Genomic DNA, 26256 nt, shown 5'->3' on the forward strand with positions numbered 1-26256 from the left:
TGTGGGTCTCCGTCTATCCATAGAAGATAATTATAGCTGTGACTGGTTGTAAATACAGGCCCCATCCAGGGGTTGTCGGACCGGGAAATGGGACATCATCAGACTTCACCTGGAAAGGAACATAAATCAGAGCCGGAGATAACAAAGATGTGTCGGAGACAACAGGATGCTGGAGCCCTGCAGCAGTTCAATGACACATCTGTTCAGACTGCAGTCATTCCAGAGCCCAGATCAGGTGTAAATGAAAGTCGTTGTTTTTCTGCACTCTTGACTAGGGCTGCACTATTATTGCCAAGACGATAATCAAGACTATTTTGATCAGTATTGAGATCACAGTTATTCATTGATTTTAGGGACAAAATATTTGTGTTGCACTTTCATATTTAAATAAATAGAGCCTTGCTTTTACTTCCCTGTTGTGCTGCGTTCCTGCTAATGTGCAACTCTTGTACAAATCAAAATAAGACTGGCTTTATTCACAGTGCATCTCCTAAAAGCAAAATATAAGTATTTAAAATAAAAGTATTTATTGGACCCATATCTTTGGCCAAATTGAATGTGATTGCATTGGTTATTACAGTCTGTGTTTGGAAGCTGGATGGATACAGTAATATGCTGTATGGCATCGCTGCGATGGATGTCTGAGTTGACACTGCAGCCGGGATTCAGTGAGGTAACATTAGCGACGTTAGTCTTCTTGCCCTTCATGTATTCATTGTACTGCAGAATTTGGTGGGTTTTTTATAGGTGGTTTAACAAGTTAGAGGTATTGCCCTGTGGTGCAGTCACAAGACTCATGTACTTTTTGCATATGATTTGTCTTGGCTTAACATCACTTGCTTTCAACCAGAAATACACCAAAACAATGGATGATGATGCGTTTAGAGGGACTAGCTCTCTGCCTTCTGCCCGAGACATTTTATTTTTGGTTTTGCCGGTCTGCAGCTGCAACACTCACAGTGTTTCACAGGCTGCTGCTGTAGGGTGCACGTGCAGCGGCATGTCAGCTCCCCAGAAGCATCCGCCTATTAGTTTAGGAGTCGCTTGATTTGATGTTTAGCAGAGTTTTCCATGATCGGAGCACACGTTTTAAACGTTAATACTCAATTATGTTAATTTGATTAATTGTGCAGATCTACTTAAGACTCGGATTAAAGGAACAATGAAGGATGAGAGATGGGAGAAGAGCTGCAACAATTGTTTTCAATATTGATCCATCTGTTGGTCTATATTTTGATTCATCATTTAATTATTTAATCCATAAAATATCATAAGAGAGACAAGATATTCAGTTTACAGTGATACAAAAGCAGCAAATTCTCATTTTTGAGAGGCAGGAATTGGCAAATGATTGGCATATTTGCTTATTAAATGACTAAAGTGAAAAACTGATCATCAGAATTGTTCAGTTAATTTTTGTCAATCAGTTAAATGCCCCTGCACATGATAAAAGCAGGCAGGCTGAAAGGGACAGGCTGCAAACATATGATGCAGTAAGTAGAAAGCTGAAGGCCATGAGAAAGGAGGGAGTTTAGTAAGAGGTCAACATATGCATGAAATATTAAACCACAGGCGAGTTTACAGAAGGTCTGTCCTTTGTAATTGACCTTTTTTTTTACCAAATTCCCCACAGGCTAAGATAGTAGAGGAGAGGGGCATAATTGCTGTTTTTTTATATAGCTAATGTGTGTGTTCTCATTGTTTTGAGTGCTTACACAGGACTCCACATTGTTTCTTTTAATAGGAGCTCCGGGCAGTCATTGAAGTATTTGTGAGTAAAAAGTAATTAAAATTACAATGGGCTAGCCAGTGTGTTGCTGGGGAGGTGGACGGGGAGCGCAGCAGACGATGACTTGGCTCCAACTCGCTGCCCTTGTACTCATTCATTAGTGATGCATTGGTTCTCGCCTGGCCCTTCCATCTCATCAGAAACCATACCCTCGTGCACAAAGACAGGGGTGTATAGATCTGCCCATTATGTTAATAACTCCCCCGGCTTTTACACACAACCACCACCATGTACCAGCTCCTTACAGACGTTGCTTCTGTAGGATATGGGGAGTGAGTGGCTGAATCCACGAGGTTGACTGTGGGTGTTGTGCGTGCATGTACTGCCTAGGAGGCTGAATGGACTCCTTGACTTTCAGTGCATGTACTTGCTATTGACTAGAGTGCTTTGCTTGGCCTTGGACACTTGTTAATCGTAATTAAATGTTTTCTTTTTTTTTTTCTCCTCTCTCTTTCTTTCTGTCTCTTACTTCTAGCTGGCAACGGGCAGATGGTACAGATGGACTCCAGTAAGTCCGGCTTTGTGGGTTCACAAGTGGAACTGCGCTGCATTTTCATCAACAGTAACCCGCCAGTCAAGATCTCTCAGGTCACCTGGCAGAAGCTCCTCAACAGCACCAAACAGAACGTGGCCATAGCCAACCCGGCCCTCGGCGTGTCCGTCCTGCCGCCCTTTAAGGAGCGGGTCAGCTTTAAGCAGGCAGCGGTCCGTCATCGTACACCCTCGCTGGAGGACACCACCATCGTGTTCTCCAACCTGCAGCTGTCTGATGAAGCTGCCTACATCTGCGAGTATACAACATTTCCTGCAGGAAACCGGGAGAACATGGTCAACCTCACTGTATTTGGTAAGAACAAGTACAGAACACAAGTTACATTTTTGGAGATTAACACTAATATGAAAGATAAAACTGGCAAACTCCTGTATTTCAGCGAAAACAAAGCCTCCACCTCTTCAGACCTGAATCTTTTTAATCTAAACTTTGTTCTCTTTGGTAGTCATGCAGTTTGTTTTCTTCTTTATCTACATCTGATTTGTCTCAATAGGAACAGTAGTTGCAGATACAGCATAGGGTTTGAATGTATAAACATAAATTTCTGTCTCGTCAATTCAAGAGGTTACAAACTTTAAAGGCTGCACCCTTTAAAAGTAACATCAGCATTTTTTCAGAACTTTAACGGGTGTCTTTTATATTGACAAAATGTTGTTTGCCTGTGAAAAGCACGGTTCTCTCAAACATCAACTGTTGATGAGCCAAGGCAACGGCCCAACGCCCTGTTGTAACTTTGTGACATTGATTTATTTTCCAAAAAAAGATATTAAACTTAAGAAGTAGGAGGATTTTCTCAGCCCATTCATAATCCTTCAGTTTGTTTTAGATACATAGTTTTTGCTGGAAATCAGAAAATGCATTGATATTTAGTGCCACAACCTGATTGACTTTGATACCTGGGTTTTTTGTCAGCGCTGATGCCATTTCTCAATTGTTCCTAACGAGGAGAGAGTGTATGTGGCCACATTTGGCCACTTTGAGAGTTTTTTCAGAGCTCTCCGGCTTTTTTGTGCGGCCACTCGGAGCGCCTCTTGTGGAACACTTTTGAACTTTTCACAAAGGCGCTGGTGATGTCACTGCAACTTCTAGCCACCATCTATTATGAGCTGTGCAATTTGTCAGTCAGGAACTATGACTATAAGCACAGAAAAGCCCATTTGTGGGAGCAGGTCAGCCGGACACTGAATGCTGCTGGTGGGTGTTGTTACCTGTGTAGTTAAACCCTCTGTTCTTGGAGTGTTACGTTAGGTACCTTGCTAACGTTAATGTCAAGATACTGTTGTCATAGAAACAAAACCCCCATACAGCACCCTGCCACTGCTTTTCTGCCAAAGAAAATCACAATGTGGACACACGCCCTTCATATGCAACTGGTTATTTTCAAGCTTCCACATGTTGTAGAACAAAGATGGATCGGACAGAAGAGAGTGTGTAATTGTTGCAGTGAATCAAGTATATATCAGAATGTTTTGAGCCAAAAAAGCAGAATAGAAATCAGATTGTAAATCTTAGACTCAGTTAGGAGTTCTTTCCTCGAACAAGTTATTGGTGGCCTGAAGAGAAGTCAGAGGGCTGTAAAACCTGTCACCTGAAGTTGGTTTGTCTTTGACTTTAGGCGGAGAAAAAAAAAACCCATCTTTCTAAATCAAATAGCACAGGGTCAAACTGACATCCCCCTTTTTAGTATAAGGCTTAAAGACAATACTTTTACAGCTCTGCTCCTCAATGTTACATTGCCACAGGCTTTGTTGTAAAGTAGGCTGAGTATCTTTAGAACACCTCGAACCAGATGTTGTTTCTCTCTGCTGGAACTGCTGCTGTAATCAAGTTGTTTACAGTTCAGACTCTCAGTCTGTGATTGGTGAACAGCACCGCCATCCACGGTTGACTCTACAAGGCTATCATTCCACTGAGGACCTTGTTGTTCATGCATGTTCAACGCTGAAGTGAAAATAATTTTGACATATTCATGATGTGATGATTGGGGTGATGTGTCGTTTAACTCCAGTCCCAGATCGGCCCATGTGGCTTTTATAAAAAAGGAAACCACCGCAGAGAGCAGTCAATAAAAATGGCAGGTGGGACGTAAATCAATAAGGCCACTTCAGAGTGTGTAATTTGGCTTGAATAATCTCATCTTGTGGAAAAAAACGCGGCGCCTGAGATGCAGTTTATTTTGGCAAGAGGCAGCTTTGAAAAGGTTGTGCGCTGACTCTGATTAGATATCTAATTAGAAATTAAGTGTTGCTGTGTTTTCCATTAAGTCTCAGTAAAAGAAAGAGCACTTGGCTTAAGTAGTCCCTGTTGCCAGAGCTTCTTGTCAGCTCTGAGTCCCCATTTTGTGTCACTGAGCCTCCCAGGTCTTTTTAGGCTTCTGCGGCTCAGTGAACGTCAGGAACCTGTGCACAGATAACCAACCGGCAACGTTCAAAGAGGCCTCTTCATGGCCTATCTCTTTCACTTGTGCATTCGCTCAGGCTCAAGCCCGCCTTTTGATGTACTAAGGGTAGATTGCTAATTGGCAATTCACAAAGGATTCAAATTGGATGACTGTGCATTTGGGTAGGCAAGTGGGTTCTACATCTGTAAGAGCTTTGACAACTGCTTTGGGTTTGAGGAAAGGAAGAGGCAAAACTTTGCCTGATTTGAGTTACATTGCTGTTTTCATCTCACATCCCTTTTAGGTTAATTTACTTTGAATAGCTGATTGTGAAGTAGACAAAATTAGACACTATAATGAGATGGAAACCGGAAGAAAAATCACAAGATCTCTGTTTAACAAGCACTAATTAAGTTTCTTTGTCTTCTCTTCTCCACAGCTCGGCCTATGACACGTATGACCCTGACAACGCCCACGATTGTAGCCAGGGCCCAGAAACGCAAGATGACTGTTGCAACTTGTGTATCAGCTAATGGGAAACCCCCAAGTGTGATCAAATGGGAGACCAGATTGAAGGGCGAAGCCACTTTCCAGGAGACTCGCAACCAAAACGGGACGGTGACGGTACGGAGCAACTACGTGGTGGTGCCCAGCCGCGAGACCCACAAACAGAGGCTTACGTGTATTGTGACGTACCGGAATGAAAAGATCACAGACAGCGTGGTGCTCAATGTGCAATGTAAGAACTCCTGTATCTCCTGTATTAAGGCTTTTCTTTTTTAAAAGTGCTGTTTGTAACTCGGGAGAAAATAGTTGATCATTGAGTCTCATTCCTAGATCTTCAAATACTGACACTTTAGGTTGATGGTTTGGTCCAACCACCAACCAAAATCATCTTTATTTGAAGACCTGGGACTGAGGCTCAACGATCAACTACCTTTTATAACATACAAAAGCCTTAAATATTCACAAAAAAAATCACTTTTTCTTTGTCCCTCTTTTGTTTTTTTTAAATGAGCAGGTGGTTTAAACTTAGCTTCACCTGGATTTCATGTTCCCATGCACCCAAATGTTTTCTGCTGCAAGAGTAAACCGATCTCCACAGTTTACAGTAAACATGATCCTCTTGCAAACGAAGCTCAGAAACTTTCCCAGTTGTATAAAGTCAAGAGAGAAAAAAAAAAAGCAAATGAGCTGCTGAGTATGCACCAGACTTCCACTGAGAAAATGTTATTGCAACAAAACCAAATTTCCACAAAGAATGTTTTCACGACTCTACTTTTTTTTTTAAATCACAAAAAAATATAATGCATGAACAAAGCCTCTTTAATCAGTTTTGTGCTGAGAAGATGTAGCAGCTCATTGCTTTATTGTTAGATATCATTCTCGTGGGTACCTACAGTGTCTTAGGGGTGTGTTCGATGATACGTGGGGCACGGTCACACATGAGCTAATTTAACACTGGTGAAACACTGGTGAATATTTGGCTCCCATTAGCTTCTATTCAGTGCAAGGAGAAGGGCAAATAAAACATAAGTTTCAGCCTGTCACATTCACTTTGTTGAACTTTGACCAGATAAGTCACAGCCTCAACCAAGAGCAAAGAACTGTGTGTGGAGTAGACACTGATTGTTGCCATGTTTAAGCAGCCAATGTTGTATGATACTGGCCATGAAAAATACAGACCCACATGAGAGTTGCTGCCTGGCTGGCTGGTCGGGGGACAGGGATGAAAAATATACCAATAACATTATATTTGTTTATACCTTACATTAGCTAAGAAGCTAGCTTTCCGTACCTGGCTTTGAAGCCAATTTTACATGGTGGCTAAAAGTGGAATTGCACCGCCTGGTTCTGTCACCTATTTCCATTAGAGATGCACCGATCCAGCTTTTTCAGTTTCGATACCGATCCCGATGCTGTGGCTTTGAGTATCAGCCGATACCCGATACCGATCCAATACCATGGTTGACCTAAAAAGCTATATACCTTTACATGTAGAACAGAAAAGACTAGAAGCATCAGACATTGATGACTACACTGTTCTTTCCTAAGATAAAATGAAACAAGATGAAACAGATCAATGCAATGATGACCTATTTATTTTTAACAAAAAAAAAAAAAATACAAATGTTCCAGCCTAAACTGCACTGTGGGGTAATGTAGGAATAGTTATCAATAACATTAATGGTCAAGATCAGGAACATTAATGCAATGAATGAACTACTTACTGACGTAGCTTGCGTCACAATAGATTTAAAGGGAAAGGATCGCCTCAGGTATAGGTTGCATTTTCTGATACCCGATCCATCTATTTTGATGATATCGGGGCCGATATTCGATCCAGATATCGGATCGGTGCGTCCCTAATTTCCATGGGACCCTAAAAAGACGTTTTGCCATTTTGCCAACATTCCAGTCCAGAAGGGCTGCATGATTAAAATTATTTTTTCCCCATTCAAGTTAGCAGAGCGCTTAACCAAAAGCTAGCCATTCGGCTAACTCGGAAGTCAGGTACTCCACCAGCTGCTGTAAGTCTCCAGTGCTCTTGCCCTATGGGCCCCCAATGCAGAAGATCCAGGTTATTTCATACCACGGATATTGAGCTTCCTTCGCTTCATGCACCACTGAGTAGTTTTGATAGAAATGAACAAGGGCCTGCTTTCAACGCTGTACCCAGTTCTCTTTATACATCCATGGTCACATCAGGGACTGCCCACATTTAACAGGAATATTGTCTCAGCAGGCGATGGTCACTCTCCTGCATTCGCTCATGTGTGACAGTGCCCATATATTGTACTTTGTCTTCACGTGAAAACAGTATTAACCTCTGACACCTGTAATATCAAAACGTAGTAAGCAGTGGTGAGTAAAAAAATGTGAAGAAATGTTCATGAGTTTTTAGCAATAGTTGCATTGCTTCAACAGAGGTATAGTGACACAGTGTTTTTGGATTATGTTATGAAGGGATGGACTGACTTCAGTGTGCCTTCCTTGCAGATGAACCTGAGGTGAAGATTGAGGGCTTCGATGGAAACTGGTACCTGAACCGTCAGAATGTTCAGCTGACCTGCAGGGCTGATGCTAACCCCCCTGTCACGATCTACCAGTGGAAACTGTGAGTCTGACTAAACCCTAACAAAACCCCTTAAGGCTCCAAAGACAAGACAGCATTGCTACGTGTTGTTTCTCTCACGTTAGGTTTCTGACTGGGGAAAAAAAGAGGTGTTTTTGTGGAGGGCTTACTAAAGCAGAGGAAGGCAATTTTACAGAACAGCCCACTGGAATGGAGTCTGCTCTTCTCCAACATTTGTTTCAAGGTGTATGTATATATAGGAGAAAGTAATCTTCAAAGATAAAAACACACCAGCTCCCTTCATCCTTTCCAGAAATGTGTCTCCGCTTATTTGTTTGTTTATAAAACGTGTAATGAAGATAAGACCTGGACCCGAGGCGGAGCACAATGGTCCTATTACGGCTGCAACACACACCCCTATCTGCCTGATGGTCACAGATACTGGGAGATAAATGCAAACAGAACACGTTTTTGCTTTGCACTTGGGGCTTTTGCTTTGAAGTCTGAGGACCAGCATGCAGGTAGAGAGGGTAAGAAAGCGTTGTTGTTAGTGCTGTTGTGTTCTGTGGATGGCAGCAGTTTGTCCCCTACACACCGAGCAGGGGGCTGAAACTGAGAGCTGGAGTAGGAGACGTGGATTAGGTCGGCATACCGCTGGGCTGACATCAGTGTTTCTGCCTCAGACTATCACTGCAAATACATGAGCAAGAAGAGATACAAACATGTTTTCAAGGCCTCGGGGGAATCGCCAAATAACCTCGGGTTTGATCCGCTGTGAGTAATTGCATGAAAGTTGGTCATGCGGAAATGATGTAGTTTGAATATAAGCATTGAGACATGGAAGGGACACAACTCGAGTGCAGGATTGTTTGTTGTGATTTGCACTGATCGAACTCTGCATTTTGATGCCGGATGCAAAACAAAATGTTATACATAGAGGAACTGTTGCAGCTGTTTGAATATAACTTTTCTGAGCGTATTACGGTTTTAAATGAAAGTATTATATGTAAAATTGAGAGATAAATGTAGCAATTTGTCGTGCCATTGCTCGGTGAAGGCTGGGTTGAGAAATATGTCACTAGACTTGAGTGGATGTGGATTAATAGACCATTGTGCCCTCATTGTATCTACTCTACGGGCCACTGTTGGATTTTAATGAGACATGGGGAGTTTTTTCCCTTTTTTTTTCTCCTACGCATAGATTTAGCTCTCAGGGCAGAAACACTGATACACACAGCAGCAGCAAAAGAAGACGACAAGATAGAGAAGATTTGACCTGCTTGGAGTTTTTTCTTTTTATTCAGAGGCAAAGGGAGATTTAGGGAGATAGGGGAAGATAGCGAGAGAAGAGGAGGAGGGTGAAGAGATGTGATCTAGAAAGACGAGGGCACTGTGCTGACAGATAGGAGGGGACGGCCATTGCTGCACTGAAAATGAGATGCCAAATCTGTTGTGAAGGTTCCCCTGGGCTCCACTGTGGAGGTCAGCACAAGGCTATGACGGAAGGATCCGGAACAGGCCGGCAGGGTTGCGTCACCACAAACACACAGACACACGAGGTGTAGCCAAATCCAATAAATATTTATGTCTTTGATACAGATCAACATTATTTCCACAGACGATCAATCGTGCAGTATTTATCTTACTGAATGAGATCAGAGGTTCGCATTGTTTTTTTTTCTAATTCATTTGGCGTATTGCAGCAGCCATAATGTTAAAAATAAATATATTTATTTTCTACTATCGGACTTTTTCTTTGTTCCCCTGCATTTTGTGGAGTGTGCAGAAAGCCTCGGCACACACACACACACACACACACACACACACACACACACACAGTCCTTGAAAAAAGCATCTGAGCATCTTTGATTTTTTTTTTTCCTTTTTCTTAGAGCACAATGCTGGAGCTATTTCTCAAAATGGGTTAATGGGAAGCTGTAGCGAAATAACAGAGAGTCGACTAAAAAAAGGACACACCCTATTTGAACTTTATTGTTTGTTTTTGAAATGTTTGTTTGTAGGGCATTCTTCGCTCGCCATGCTCATTTGTTGAGTCTGTTTTAAGTGCATAATGGAGTTTTCAGTGAGCGCAAGAATACTAAGTGGGGGAAGGGGAGGCTGTGGAGTTGTTTATGATCACAAAGAACTCAATTACTTGTGTGCTGCAATTTCAGACTTTTTTTTCTTCTTTCCCTGAAAAGCAGTACTCCAGCACGCACGCACATCCTCTCCATCCACGATGCGTTGTCAGTTAGTCAAAGATAATATGGGATTCTATAAACAAGAAAGCAGTGTTATTGTTATCACGACATGTTGCAGTGCGATTACTTCAAATTCAGCGCTAATTAGCCAACTTACATATCTTTATTGTGAAAATGTGATTCTATTATTCATGTCCATTAAAGGCCACCGTAAAGGAAGCGTCGGCTCAATTCTGCGGTCAACAATGGCAGCGGCTAAAACGCAGAGATTACTTAATGTGCTTTTGAATTATCTTTAAGTCAGGTTTATGGCCCTTGTATTTAACATAAGCAGTTAGTAAATATCCCTAATGTTGTCTGCGGCTCCTCAAAGACACATCAAATATTAAACATGAATGTAAGAACACTTTCAGGCCAACTAAACAGATGGATGTTTGATTAAAGATGCTGTCATGTAATGCTACTTATTTGTTAATTTGAAGTCCAGAACAAAAAGTCTCAGATTCTTCTTTTAATAGAGTGTTTTAATCTCCTCTAATCAGTTGCCTGTCGCCAATGTGAATTGTCATATTTTTAAACCTGATTACAAAGAACAAAAACATTTTACATTTAGTCCTTTAAGCACGTAAGGTCTGTTTTTCTGTATTCAAGTTTAAAGCCACCTCCACACGATCGCGCACTTAATATGGCAGGTGGATGGAAATAGTGTCCTTGAGTCCCCTCACCCAACCCTCCACGCACACTCATCTGCACACACACACGTCACATATATGCGTGCACACAAGCACGCCAGTCATCAAAGAATCTGCATCACTCTCAAGCTGTTTGTTAGCCTTTCATTTCCCTGGCCCTCAGGCTCAACACACACACACAGACACACACACACACACACACACACACACACACACACACATTCAGATGTCTCATACAAATGCAGACATCTCTGGTCGCCACAGAATCTGTGGTGAATCGCAGTTTGCCAGCCTTTCATTTCTGCAGCAAATCAATTGGGCTTTGCAGAACTCAGCATTTGATAGAGGCTCACAAGGCAACTGATTATTGAATCGTGACATACTGTATTGAAGGGTTTTTGCAGCTCCATTGCAAATGCGTCGCCAAGGTGGCCAATGAAAAACAACTGGACCATAGGCTTTCTCTGTTGCTTTTGTTCTGAACTAAGGAGGCTTTAAAGAAAAAGAAATCTCTGTGCTTTTCATTCTGACTCGTACTAAACGCCCGCTCCACAATATGCATTTAACCATGTATGGATCAGCTGTTTGTAATTGACATTTCATGATAGATTAATTAACAAATAGCTCGTCACTGTGTCTCGTCCCCCGTCACTGGAGAGCCTTGTTGAAAGCCTGTTTAGTGCAGCTCAAGTGCTTGATGTGTGGCCATTGTTAGTGTGAGACCTAATTTTGCTCCCTCTCTGTAATGTCATTTTGTTTTTCTCCGGCTGTAATAAATGGAGCATTACATTGTTTTTAATGTGCTCGCACACCAGCAGATCTCAAAGTGTCTCTCAGACGGAGAGCAAGTCCAGGAGTGAAGGAGTCTTTGTAGTGTCCTTATTGTTTAAAGAAAGCAATGTCACTCACACCCAGCAGCTCAACACAGTCTGGACAGACTGGAGAGCTATTTAATATTATCACAGTCCTGTTTGTAGCTCCACTTAAGCTCAATCCATTCAGAGCAGCTGATGAAGCTGATCGAGGGGAAGGCAACAGGAAACGGCTAATTGTCACGAAATTTGATACTTTTTTTTCTACAGCCTCCGGGCTTCATAAAAGGGGTCCAGATAATAGAATGGAGGGTTGGTGTGCTCGTGATCCGTGACCTCAAAGTGTGCTGACCTGATCAAAGGACACGAGCATGTCTGAATGCGGTAGAGATAGCGAACCATGAAGACAAACACCTCAGGCAGGAGAGACGGGCTCCAGTTCTCATTGACAGCCCGGCATTTGGTAGATTCTGCATTTATCGCTTGATCAGCTGCCTCTCTTGACAGTTCCCCTGAGTTTTGAGTCCAGCCATGTGAGCTGCGCCGTAGTTGAGGAAAGAAGCGGCTCCCTTTCACCACCACCCCCACCCTCCTTCTACCACTGTCTGTTTTGTATTCCACATGCCAAAAAAGCCTGTGTCCTCAGGCATCAGCTATGTCTTACCTGTTTGGACCTGCTGGGATTCCCTGTCCTCATAATTTTGTTTGGACTTGATGGATGATGGCTGAAATATAGCGCTGTCAAATATTTCTGGTATTTATCTCACCCTCACACACACATCCAGGTTTGTTTGGCACTAGAGACTGTATTTTTCATGCGCCTTGAATTGCTTTGCTGCTCCTGGGAGAGGGATTTTTTTTTTCTGCTGTGGTCTGGTGTAATTCTGCCTTTTTATGGTGTCTGTATTATTGCCTCTCTCTCTCTCACCACAGCTTGAATGGCTCCCTGCCCAGTAATGTGGAGATCAAGAACAACACCCTGTTCTTCAAGGGGCCAGTGACCTACGACCTGGCCGGTACGTACGTCTGTGACGCGACCAACGGCATCGGGACTCGCACTGGCATCGTGGACGTCAACATCACAGGTAGGTTGATAAAGGCGGTCGCTTCCGTTCTCCGTCTCCTCAGTAACTCTGGCATGGCTTGCATCGATACAGTACCCTGCTAAAAATTTAGTCAGGGAACCATCAGACCCCCGTCAGCACAAGTGAACACAAATATCCATGCATGCGCACAGACCAGCTGATTGTAGCAGATTGCCTGACTGTTCTCGATGCTGTTCCCCCCTGCCCCGGCTGTGCGGGTCCCTGCTGCACTGTGTGGCAGGTTAGAAGAGGAGGAAAAAAAAAAACCCTCTGTTTGTGTATCAGAGCTCCACACACACTGTGAGAACACAACAGCCGCCCCCTTCCACCTTGCCCTGTTACGCACCCCGGTGCATGTGTGGGAGCGATATAAAGCAGGTCTATTAACAGCGCCTAAAATAACATCAAGGAAAATGGGGGTTTGAGGTGAGGGTACTGTATTGATCATAGTTTGCTCGCATCACGCTCACATTTCTCCGAACAGCCCGTGCCTCTTTTGTAGTCGAGCTCTGCGTTCGTTTCTTTTGTCTCTTCTGTCTTCTGGGGAAAACAAAATGCTGAACAAAACTGATTCAGTTCCCTTGCCTTCCACATAATCGTTGGCACACACGCACTGTGGTTCCTCTGGGTTCTTATCCATAGGAGGCTGTATTTTGCAGTCAAAGCCCTTGCTGCAATATATACCAGATCTAACTTTTGCTATACGTACTACTAATGTGGGGACCTTCTATTGGTCCCAGCTGTGTGTGCGGTATTGGGAGACTGTCACAGTTTTGCTCTGGTCGAACTGGAAAGACTTTTTCCCTTTACTCTTTGTGCTGCTTGGTTTCTGGGAAGTGGGGGTGTTCTAACTTGCATTGCTTTGCATGTTGACTCATGTTATGTCTCTGGGAACGCTGCGCTTGGTGTGAAGTGAACAGCTGTGCCTTACAGTATCATCGCATATCTTTTTTGTTTTCCTGTTTCCTCTCTTCCAATGTGTTCTTCTCTGCTGGTGAGGGTAAGGCTGGGACAATGCAGCTTTGTAGGGACATGATGTCATTACCTGCATTGTGAGAAGTTGCTCATCCAAAGTAGGCGGGTTAGTAGTGCGATAATAGAAATCTCTAAGGAGCATGAACAGCCCTTACTTATCAAGCAGGAAAGTGAGGAAGTAATCTACTGTCAGGAAATCACCCTGCACCAGCTTGTATTGAGTAATTGTGTTCCAGGGAGATTGTACTGTTTGGCATAAAGTACTGTATCCCTTTGGAAAGGCAAAACAAAGGCACCAAAGTCATTTTCTATTTCTGCTTTTTCATTGATTGCTTAAATTAACAACCGCATTGCTATTGTCCCTGAAGTCTTTCTGTTTATTCTCATCATTTGTCCGTATAATTTTATTGAGTGAGTGAGGTGAACAATGTGCGGGTACATAATTTGAGCACATTCAATTCAATTTGTCTTAATATAAAATTTGAATCTGAGCCTCTTTTTTCTGTTGTTTTTTTTTTAAATATCTAAAACCATATAAAAGTTTGCAGGGTCGTTCAGCAGCAGGTTAAAAGAAATGTAATGAATGAATTTAAAGCTGTGAAAACACTCTCAGCAGGAGGTAGTCATTACCTACTATCACTCTGCATATTTACAGTAATTAATACACTTAGTTATTTCAGGTCATTCAGAGACCAGGAATTACGCATTTGAGAAAATGGTTTTCACATTTTCTACTTGACAACTTGATTGTCACTTTTCCGTCAGCTGAAAGAACTCCATCCTTGACATCTGGAGTTATACTAAGTACCATCATGCCGACACATATCCTGAATATTAAATGAAACAAGGCACTTGGTGGTCTGTTTGTCTCCTCCATCGTAAGAAACTGGCTGGATTCTAGCTGCAAGTGGTGTTCTATATTGTTGGATGGCAAAAGTCCTGAATCTGTTTAGGGTATGTTCCCGAAGGGTCCCATACGAGCTTTAAAAGCATGTTGCCAGTTCCCATAGTAACAGTGACAAGCTAGAGGGGGCCAGCTAAAGGGCAGTTCGGAGCTCCAACAAACGCCCAGTCAAATTGCAGACGCTCGCAAACAGCTGAAGTTGTCTGTTACACATTAGTATGGTTTGATGCTTTAGGTTGCAGAGACGAGTGCAGCAGCATGTACAGACAGGGACAGAGCTGTTCTGCCCTTGTGTCTCATGCAGCTCCAACATGGATATGTTACAGTGGGATCATACAATGCTCTTTGCTGATGTTGTGAAATGCTAGCCCATTCCAGTCATAATGTAGGCTTGTCAGCATAATCTCCACTACCACGGAACATCATTATGCTTCAAGGGCATGAATAGAAGAAATGTTTCTCCTTAGGAGACATTTCTGTGAATGTCGATCAGCTCGTGGAAGACTTGGTATCAGTTATGAAGAATAAAAGACTGTTAGAGGTGAACTTGAGGGTGGGCATGGCATTTCCTTCTAATTCTTTGAAGTGCTCTGTGCAGCCTTGACACTGGGTCTGTGCATAATGACCCGGTGGCGGAGGTAAAGAAGTATGCTGATGCTTCATTAACTTCAAAGAGCATCTTTGTGCCTCCCAACAGCCTCAGACAGGCCCAGCTGAGACATGGCAGGTGAGAGAGCCCACTGCTGGCTGCTGTTCAAGGCTGCAGCATCGGGCCTCGGTAATGCTAGCTAAGTGTTCTCTGCAGAAAAGGAAGGTGACCAAGCTGATAGATGCAGTACATTTGTTCAACAGCTCACAGAGCCAGCGCAGCTGACTATTTCTAGACGAGTGCTTCGCATGAAATTATTATTTCTTTTCCCTGTTAAAGGGCACAGTTTAATGGTTTTGGATTTTCGAGGCACTTCGGAGAGTCCTGTGCTTCTAGAGTCAATAACTCTGGCCTTTTTTAGCCCGCTGTAAACTGTATCCGAGTAATGACAAATATGACACTTAAACAGTTTATCAAGCACTTCATACAACCATTGTCTATAGTGTTGTCACTATCAAGACCAAATGCAGTACTACTAGCTGTATTATGCATGGGTTTGGCAGAAGTGCTTTTTGTTTTCATTTTGAAGTTGATTTTTAGATTGACACTGCAATATACACCTGCCAGGGAGACAACCCTGCTTCCAGTGTCAGGAAGACAAAAATATCCATGACAACTTGTTTGTATCACAGAAAAGCTATTTTCTCACACTGGGAAACAACACTGATGGAGCACTTAAGGAAGGCGCATTTTAATCAAGCTCCTCAGTTTTCATGGACGGATTTGTGGGAGCTGCATAACTGTCACCTCGGCAGATAGCGAGGCCACAGAGCACCTTGTTTCAATTAGTTTGGGGATAGTGTTTGCTGTGGAGATGGCATCGACTATGGTAAGTCACATGGGCTAGGACGGCTTTCTCCAAGGACATATGTTCTGCAGATATGGTGTCGCTTGTCAGAATCTAATGAACCACTCTCCTGTTTTAATCAATCCTCGCTCTCAGGGAAAAAAAGAGGTGAAAGAGGGAGTCTGAGGGAAAAAGGATAGGAGAGAGAGAAGAGAAGATGGGAGGGGATCTATGGTGAGAGAGATGAGCTTCATGTAATGGGCCTCCTCTAAGCAAACACCTCTCTCATTCACATTCAGTTCAGAAATCTCCCTAGGGAAAGTTGACAAGTCGTCAGATCTGATTAATCAGCGAATTACCAACGGGCATCAGAGGCCATGTTAAAAAATAGAGACAATTAAACAGCCTCACAATGAAAGTTATTTTTGACGATTGGATCTCAGCAGCTTTTAACCATCTAATAGGAGTGCCAGTCAACCAGCGACTCCTGTGAAATATTGCAGCTGAGAAAGCCGCAGGAAGAGAGCTGAATAATGTGGTTAAACCTCAAAGATCCTCCCCAACTTAAGAGAGTGAAATCAGTCTTTCATTAAGATAATCAGCTTTTCCACCATCACACTCGAAACAAATCGATGCTGCCATCTTAAATTTCTTTCCCGGCGCATAATAAGACGTGATGAATGGCCATTTTGTCAGGATGGCCTTACAATTATGTCATTATCACCCCTGAGAAAGTAGATGTGTGTGGTTTTTTCCTTGGCGATGCACAGTTTTGTGACTTGTGGGAACACTTCTTTTAGTGAAGCCGCACATTCACTACAGATTTAATTTGTTTACTCACTTGAATAATCTTTTAAACTTGATTAGATATTTTTTAACCTTGACTCTCCCACACAACGGCGCTAATCTTTGTGAGTCGGGGGCTGGACCGAGTCAAAGACAATGCATAATTCCTGCCACATTAGCAGGATCAGCTGTGAAGGATAATATCAGATCAGCTCGGGGTCAGCCAGAATGTGAACCTTACTGTGATTCCACTTATGGCCCAGCAGCACTAACTTTCTTCCCTCTTTTGTCGGAGCTGCGGCGGTGAGTTGCTTTTGAGAGCAGAGGTGCAGTCAGCTTTGCTACAGGGGCTTTTACCACTCGGGTTAAACTGGATGGAGTGAGAGCGTTCTCATCAATTTAGCAAGAAAGCGTGAGGATGGATCCTTCTGTAAGCACAGGCAACCGGTGCAGACATCTGTTCACGCTCGCCTGAACAAGCAATAGTTCGCTCCCGTGTGAGAAAATGAAGTTGAGAGAGAAGAGGTGGGGGAAATATCTTACCCACATGGAGAAAATGAGATGAATAAAACATAGACAGTCCAATGGAAATATAAATAAATAAAGATATCCATGTGACCGAAGGAAATGCTTCAGTGGGTCTGATTTTTTTGGAATTTAGTTGAAGAGGTAAAGTGGATTCCAGAAATGGGCTCCCAGGAAAACAGAAACTGGAAGCGGTGCAGAGGCAGAGGTGGGAGAGGGTGCAGGATGCTGTTTACATGACTCCATGTAACAGCCTGTGTCAACTCGTGGTGTTCACTGCTTGTCACTTCCTCTATCCTCCAAGTCCTACATTACGATGACAAGCAAAGACAGTTAGATGCAGAGGTAGTGAAAGGGACTGACATTCTTAAAAAAGTACCAGCGTGGACTTTTTCACTGTTTATTTACCAATCTTACTTTAATTTTTTTGGCTCCACATAACCAGTGCAAGCAAATGAGGCCATTGCCGAGAACATTAGCTGTGTCTATATAATGATTCCAAATGCTTGCCACCAGGTTGGCAGGAAAGCAGCAGCGGGTTGTTGGCAGGAGCAAAGGGAGCTTTCTCAGCATAAATTTAAATTACTGAGCAGGAGATGTTACTCTGAGCCGGCATTAGATGTTTTAATTGTCCGAAAAACTTATTGCGACTTGAACTGGATGACATTTATTAGACCTGTATCCTTTACGAGACAGGTATGGGTCTCATTAGTATACGTGTTGCAAGATATTTTTCTAAAAATGACTCTCTGGTTTCCTTTCTTTTCTAAAGAATTGAACAGCTGGGACATGGAGGGTTTGAAGAGCCCTGAAATGGACACTTTCCGGAAAACATTGAAAAACAGTCACGCCTTTCTTCCCGCCCTATCAAATTTAATTTCCTCTCCCTCCGTAACTGGTACTTATGATTGATTCCTCACTGTCTTGTTTCAGTGAAAAATATATCACATTAAAGGTCCAGTATGTAGGATTTAGTGGGATATATTGGCAGAAATGACATGAAATATGATAAGTATATTTTCTTCACAGTATAATCACCTGTGAGTGAGCTATTTATATCTACATAGGGTGCGATTCTCATCCATATAGATCATCATGTTGCACCGCCATGTTTCTACAGTAGCCCACTAACACTGGCTCTAGATAGGGCCATTTGCGTTTTGGCTTTGATTTTTTTTATTTTTTTTTTACATGAAACTGCTTTATTCTGTATCTTTACGGCTTTAAATCAACGGGTCTGTGTGTTTTGGAGAGGAAGAGACCTTTGCAATAATTCCACTCCCAGTAAAAACCTCTCAAATGTCTGGATCTTAAGTCGTCAGAGAAAAAAGGGTAAGCACACATTAACAGGTGCTAGGCTAGCAGGCCTTCTCTGACAAGCCAAAAAACATAGGAGAAACACGGGTAAAATCCTCCTAAACAATGAACACTGAGGGAATTCTAACCACATGAAGTTTCAGCTGGTTGCAGTCTGCAATCCTCACCACTAGATGTCGCTAAATCCCACTAAATCTTACACACCATACCTTTAAGAATATGAAACTGTTTAATTGGATTTGAAAAAGTCCTAAATATGCTTCAACAATTTCTTGCAGGAGCTGCCAAACCCAAAAACAGTTAGTAGCTTTATAAAGTGACCTAACTGGTTCCGGCAAACTATAAATAATTGTAGGTGTTGACGGTATAGTTTGTTTTTATCAGCTGAGAACCAGACATGTTGCTCTTTCCATCACTGTGAGGTCTGTCAGTTCTCTCACCGTGATGGCTCCGTGTGATAAAACTTGCGAGACGGCGGCGAGAATATCCTTGAATAAAACAAGTATCGCACCATATATTACTGACATCTAACAGCAGAACGGCTCCGTGCAGCCATTTGTCTCTTTTCTTTTCTCTGACAGAGACAAGAGACATTATGATGTCAGCTTTGCAGAGGCTCCCCCAGCAATGTGAAATTTGTTTGTCTTCGCCTGTCATGGTGGAGTCTGTCTCAATCTGTGCGCTATAGCACATTGCAGTGTCGCCTTCTCACATCGCCGCCTGCATTATTCATAAATTCAAAGGCCACACGCGCATATCTTGTATATCATTGCACCCTCACTTCAAGTAGACACATGCTGTCAGGCAGGTTGAGGAGCGTACTCAGTGTCCTGTCTCCTGCTCTCCCCGCTAGCTTCTCATCACCCTTGAACTTCCCGATCAGGTGCCTACAAACTTAAAATGATTTGGGTCTTCAGGCTGATAGAGCGACCGACTCGTCCCCACGTCCTCACTACAGGAGGGGCTGCTTGCTGCTCACATCCTGCCAAGAATACACCTCATTATCCAAATGAGACATTAGCATGAGCCGCTCCCTTGCTCGCACACCATAGGCCGCCCCATAAAGCCTCTGCTGTGCTGCGCTGTGCCATGGAGAGCACTGAGGGGGAAGACATTGTGGCTGCAGCTCATTTTGCATAAAATGGAGGAGGGGGGTGTTCAGCGTGTAAAGGGGTCTTTTTTATTTGGAGAAAAAGAGATAGCCCGGCTGTGGGAGTGAAATGGAAATGTCACCAGGGGAGAGCATGTGAGAGCAGAGCAGCTGAGATCGTAGTGATTTATCTCAACATTTGTTTCTGCATGGCTAGCTGTTTCTGCTCTCCGGAGGATATGCAGAGGAGAGGGATGTGGCAGACAGATGGAGCAGGGGGATTGGCTGAGCCCCTTCGGCCCAGCTCTGCTCCTCTGTCCTCCTCCTCCTCCTCTTCCTCCTCACTGTCCACCCGTGTGGTGTTGGATCTGTCACGCCTCCCTGAGAGCCTGATGAAGTAGGTCAGACGCTGTCCCAGGGTCTGACCACTGGCTCCAGAGCTGCTGCTGCTGCTGCTGCTGATGTTGTGTGGTGATTCACTCATTACACACACAGCTCCAAAATAACAACAAGGAGACGAAAAAACAACAAGGAAAAAAGCCGGCAGAGGAGAGGCTGAGGGTAGGACTGTGCAGTGAACAAACATTGCCCCGACCTCTCCTGGCTTATCGCCTACTAACATGCAGATTTGTTTGCTGCATGTCTGCTGACCCAATAACTCGTCCTCACGGCGCTTCCACTTAGCACTGCAGCCACATGCAGGCTTGTAGGGAAATGTAGTGATGCATTAATAATACAACCTTATGAGCAAACATGATTGTTAAAAGAGCATTGGTGTTTAGATCCCAGTGTAAATATTCATTGCTTATTAAAGGTATGTTAGGAATGATTATTACAACCCCCGCAGCACAAAATGACCATAATACATCAACAAGGGCACAAAACATGCTCTCTTAAATTTTCCAGTGCTTTCAATCACAGTATTGATGTAGAATCTCTAATTTGTCATCTAAGTCACAGGTTCCCAACCAAGGGGTCCCAACCCCACTTAGGGTCACCAAAGCTTCACAGGGCGTCGCTTGCCCTTCTTGATTTAATTTGTTGTAAGAAAAAATATACAAAATAAATACAGTATGCCCATATCTCTGTGAAGAAAACCAACTGGAATGGTTATTATTGAAGTTTAGATTATTATCCAAGATATAAACTTCTCACAAAATCTCACATGTTGAAGGACCCAACACAAGCCATATTCACAGAGCCTTCACTCTGCTACACAGCCTCAGTGTTAGAAAAGAATGCAGTTAAAACAAAAACGTGGGCAAATTGGCAAAATGTCAGGGAGAGGAAAACACTGAATTTGTGAAACAAGAAGCCTATCAAGGCCACGATCACACAGAAAGCGCTTTGCAGGTTGCAAAACGGGAGGCGCACCACACTGCCTTTTTTTAATTGAATGCCACCAGTAAAAAACAATGCTTGCTACAGCTTTTTATTGTTGCCAGGCAACCAACCCATCACCTCCTTACCCTAACCTTCCTGTGTAATCAATCTACCATTGGTTTTCTTAATTTAATTTTATTTATTTGACAGTAATTAGTAGCTAATTCCTAAAATGTTGAGGCAGAGGGTACTTGCTGTATCTCTGGTTGAGGGTGAGAGCCTGTCAACAAATGGTTTGTTGGGCACAAGGAAACGCAGATTTGTGTGGGTACATGAGACCCTGATGAAGAGGGTGGAAGATGGGGAGTACCCCCAGGTGGTCCAGGAGCTTCGCCTCAATGATGGTTGTTTCCAGGCATATTTTAGGATGACTCTGTGGCAGTTTGACAACCTGCTGTCTTATCGTCGGGCGGCAGTAGCTCAGTCCATAGGGACTTGGGTTGGGAACCGGAGGGTCGCCTGTTCGAGTCCCCATCCGGACCAAAATATGGAGCGTGGACTGGTGGCTGGAGAGGTGCCAGTTCAAGGCACCGAACCCCCCAACCGCTCGGGGCGCCTGACCAAGGCAGCCCCCTCACTCTGACATCTCTCCACTTTGTGCATGTATAGGTCCAGTTTGTGCATGTGTGTGTCTTTCGGACCTGTGTGTAATTGACAAGCAAGAGTGAAAACATTGAATTTCTCCTCAGGGGGATTAATGAAGTAAATAAACTTAAACTTAAACTTATAGCTCTGGGTACCCAGCAACTGCTACCACAAATTTCTCCTCCTTTGTTTACCAACTGTAAACTTCTTGTCGTGACCACCAGGGAAGGACGCCTCTCGAATCATCTGATTGGACAGTAGGGAAAAAAGATGACAAAAAACAGGTTTTTCACCATGTTTTTCACCATGTGGGTCACAACACAAAAAACGCAAGCAAAAAGCATCACTCTCATTTGAAACAATTACAAAAAGCTGCCCCCAGCTGCTTAAACGCTTTCTGTGTGATCAGGGCCTAAGCATGTATGGTTGTTAAAAATAAGAATACACAATACTGAGAACTGTATAAGAAGTTACTACAGATACCAGGAAAACTCATCTCTGCTGTAATATTCACAGGAAATAATCCTGCTGTTATTGAGGTCACTATTTGGGTTCATTTTAAAGTCTATCAGCTGTTCTGTACTGTTAATGTTAAGCACTGAATAGGATATAAAATGTGCATAAATATGTCAACTTAGTCAGGTGTTAGTTTACTCACTGAAAAAATGGGTTCTGTAAGGAAAAAGGTTGGGAACCACTGACGTAAGTCATGCTTCTCATTGAAATGACTTTAATTTCAACTACAAACCACCACAAACATAATTCAGTGACTGTCAGTGTTGTGAGTCCTTGGTCATCAGTTTAGCCCAAAAAAAGTCAGAGCTTATGTGCTGCTTCTGCTCTAGAGAGATGAAAACATGAAGCAGTTTCTGCTCTCTCTCTGACAGGACCGTCCCGCGAGTCGTTGCATGTTCACAACACGCCCCAAATGACGTCACCAGCGTTTTGATGCCAGTATTTCACAGCGTTATCTCCTCCGGCACATCCCATGCCTCTTATCCATCCGCTTTTTAACAGGGAACTGAATTTGCATTACCAGTCTGAAGGGTTTAATGGGGTGTGTGGCATTTACCTACATACGAGGCGAGCTTATGCCTCTGTAAAATCAGTGATAGCCAGAAAGAAAATGTGTTGACAAACAGAAAGAAATGGTAGATATTGGAAGGCGAGTGTGCGATAGTGGGGGAAAGAGCTTTGCCTTGGTGTCGGCTCCCCGGGCAGCATGTTAAATTCCTGTCAGTGATGAGCTTTTATTCGTTGTGGCAGCATTACATTTCCATGACTTCACAACCACTGGCAAATTCAGACAGGGGAGTAATGAGGATCGTTGGAATCACCGAATTAATGTGTCCTCCCCGATTGTCCCCATCCTCACTCACTCATGATGCCATTCTTTATTTGACGTTGTCACTCCCCGGCTTCTCAAAGGCACTCGCTCCATCTTCTTTTTTCCTCCTTGTTGCCACTCCTCAGACTCTCACAGTAGCCCTCTATTTTCTTTTCATCTTCTGTTGTCTGCAGCTTGTTCCTCATTTAGTCATATTAAAACACCACTCCCTGTACCGCTCTTTGAAATCCTCTCTCATTTTCCCAGCCCCTGTCATAACACCTTGTCCGAGTGATTGCGCTAAGACTCAGGAATGTTTTGTACCTGTCTCTCTCCTCCTTTTTTTCATGTGCAGACATGACTGGAGCACACCCAGAAACTGTACCTGCAGGACAGAGCTGTGATACAGTTTCTTTCACTTTAAAGCCCCTTCTGCTTCACACATTCCTCTCCTTCACTGTCTTTGAACATTTGCTGCTGCTGGTTGTTTTGTACTATAGCCTACACTGAAATACAAAACCCTAAATGTGTGTTGTTTCTGAAGCCACAAATCTACCGAGGACCTGATGTGTCATTCCCACAACAAGATGTCAGGCTTACTTTCTTCTTTTTTTTTTCCGAGTGTGCCACATTTGTTTACCGTTTGTTTCTCTTAAAGACTCACTTCTGTTTTACACAAATGACTCAGAGGGGGAACACTCATCGAGTTCTGAAGGAAACAGATTTCGCCACTAAAATGTTTAGAGGTTGTAAATCATCCACTCGATCAAGTCAGATCTGAGTGTTCAAAATAGTATGATTAATGCAATACAAAACAGCATGGTTGCGGCGTTTAAATAGCTGCAGTATTTCATGTTATTCATTACTTGTATAAATCTATCATGCCTTTGGATTGAATTATAGCCTTTCATAGCACATCTTGGCACCTATTAATCTCAATAGTACATTTTAGTTGTCGCAACTCAAGGTTACGCAGCTATCTGCATATTTCCAGCGCGGTGTTAATAGACACTGCCTTTTGTTGCCTGGAACAGTATCAGGGCTGTTGTTGTGCTGCTTTGAGGTCTTTTTTATCTATCTGTTGGCAGGTGTTGCCGGTAGCGACGGCGTGCTGGTGGAACGCCTCCTCCCTCCTCCGTGCTGTCAAACACCCCTACGTACCCCGACCATTTCAAATGTGTTTTATTATTAGTGTTTCTGTAATGTGATTAGTTTGCACCATAGCCACTCTCATTCCTCATACCCACATTCACGGAGAAAACGGACGAAACAAAGCCGCCACGCTGGAGAGATTGAGAAATCTTTTAGCCATATTTGTTATCTTCGTGGATGCGCAAGGCCAGTGGGCTGAATGGGAGGTGGTGTTCTGATGTGATCTTGCGGAGGGATAAGCACAGAGCAGAAGTGTGCCGGATAAAGCAGTGAGAACAGGCCCTTCTCTTTGCCAACACACCTCTTTGAGTTGCAAAATAAAAGCAGTGTGCACCTCCACGGCACTGAAGTGATCCGCTCAACGTTTCTCGGTGTTTCTGAGCGTCTTTCTCTGCTTTTAAAGTACCCCCATTTACAGAGGCAGAACCATCTGAGCACTTCAATACACCTCCGCTCCATTCCTCTGGTAAAACATCTTAATAACTCCTTTAGAAACTCTTCTTTTCAATATGGCGACTTCTGAGGCTGCCTTGAAGGTGGATTTGCCGGCCAAAGACCCACAAAAATACCTTAATGTTTACAACTGCTTTCATGTCTGGTTTGTTTGGACTGTAGCACATTCTACAATCACTGGTATTGACATTCTTCAAATATAGATGTCAAGAGGTGGTGTCACTTGATCCTCTGTCAAACTGGAGGTGATGGGGGCGCCTTTGAAGGCTCGCTGCTTCTTCTTTTACTGCCACCATTCTGTAGCTTTAATGGTCTTGCCTTGTGTTTCTCACCTCCCTAAGTGGTAAACATTGAGTCTTGGCAACCTTAGAAATGCAAAGCAAAGGGCTGCCTAATTAAGATTGAATAAGGGGACTGATGAGAGGGAAGACATATCCTAGCAGAGGAAGGCAGTTAATGGCAGAGGAGAGGATTACAGGAGAACGTTCTCCCTTTTCTCTCTACTCCTTCAATCCTCTGGATTTTCACCCCTCTTTGGACTTGGTGGGAGGATGTGTTCTCGAGCAGGGGTGACCTGGCTCTGCTCTCTCATTCATGTGTGTAATGAAGGCCTGTGTCTGAATAATCCCATTAGGTGGTCAGATTAAAACCTGAGCTGATATTTGAGACTGTGCCCGGCAACGCTTTAGAAATTGGAGAGCTTTGCTGTCGTCCCTGGGAGAGAGGGTGCAGAGGAAGAGCAGCTGAGGAGAGCGACTGTGTTTGGGAGGTCGCTCCTTTGGATTGATAGGGTGCCATTGTAATTAAAGGAGAAAGAAAGGCTTCAGCAGCTTCTTTACTTCGCCCTGTACCATCCTTTTTTACCAGACGTATGCAGAGGTTTATCTTTTCCACTAAAAAGCCATACTAATCGAGTGTAATAGATGTGATTTAACAGTTTAGGGCAATAATTTAAATAATCATTTTCTGCGTATGTGGGGAAATGTCTTTTTTTGTGTCTGGCATGATGAGGATGGCAGAGGTTGTCGGATTGGCTGGTTTTTGTAGCAATGTTTTGATTTGAGTCTATTTGACTTCCTGCAAGGCAGCGCAGAGAATTTCATATCTCCAAGGAACTTTAAGGATTGCTTAACATGAACCTTCATTTTGGCTCAATTATGATCAGTTTCCAATGAACATCAATCATAATTGTATACACTGAATTTCATAGTTTGCTGTTTGGGGTGATACTGATGCATCCATGTTATCTGCCAGTTGTTGCCTTTTCATGACACCAGCTCACACGTCTCCATAGATAATCTGTGCATATATATTCCCTGTTAATTGTGTTGCATTGAAGGTGTGACATGTTGGTGTTTATTGGCATGAATGTGTGTTCAAAAACAATTTAAAAAAAATTTTTTTTATATGTATATATAAATCTAACTTGTTTGCTTCACTACTTGTCGGATCCGGATATTTTCTTTGAGAAGACAGCACATGTTCAGATCTGTGCGTACTACATTTTGATGTGTCATAATAGGATTATAATAAATCAGTAGGACAGTGGGCAGAAATAGCATCAAAGCAGTAAATCTTCTGTATCTTGTCTGACTCGTCGTTTCTGTGGTTTGCCCTGCGTGAACAGGAAGCTCCCTCCTTTCTTCCTCGCTGTTTGGCTCTCCTTTTTTTCCCAGCCCTCTCCCACACCATTTGTTTTGGTAGATGGTTTAACTCTTTGTTGCAAACCCCCCCC

The 26256-nt window shown here is 43.2% G+C and overlaps 1 protein-coding gene across 8 annotated transcripts in view; it reads left to right on the forward strand.

Moving 5' to 3' along the window:
• Nucleotides 1-26256, forward strand: part of nectin1b (nectin cell adhesion molecule 1b) — a 181293-nt gene that overhangs the window by 57521 nt on the left and 97516 nt on the right. For all 8 annotated transcript variants that reach the window (XM_050064878.1, XM_050064869.1, XM_050064886.1 and 5 more), the window contains 4 exons: nt 2265-2636; nt 5162-5461; nt 7723-7840; nt 12437-12588. In XM_050064878.1, coding sequence (XP_049920835.1) covers nt 2265-2636; nt 5162-5461; nt 7723-7840; nt 12437-12588 — 942 coding nt within the window. The remainder of the gene's footprint in view (nt 1-2264; nt 2637-5161; nt 5462-7722; nt 7841-12436; nt 12589-26256) is intronic.

Source organism: Epinephelus moara, chromosome 2 (assembly GCF_006386435.1).
Source record: "Epinephelus moara isolate mb chromosome 2, YSFRI_EMoa_1.0, whole genome shotgun sequence".
Lineage (NCBI taxonomy): Eukaryota > Metazoa > Chordata > Actinopteri > Perciformes > Serranidae > Epinephelus > Epinephelus moara.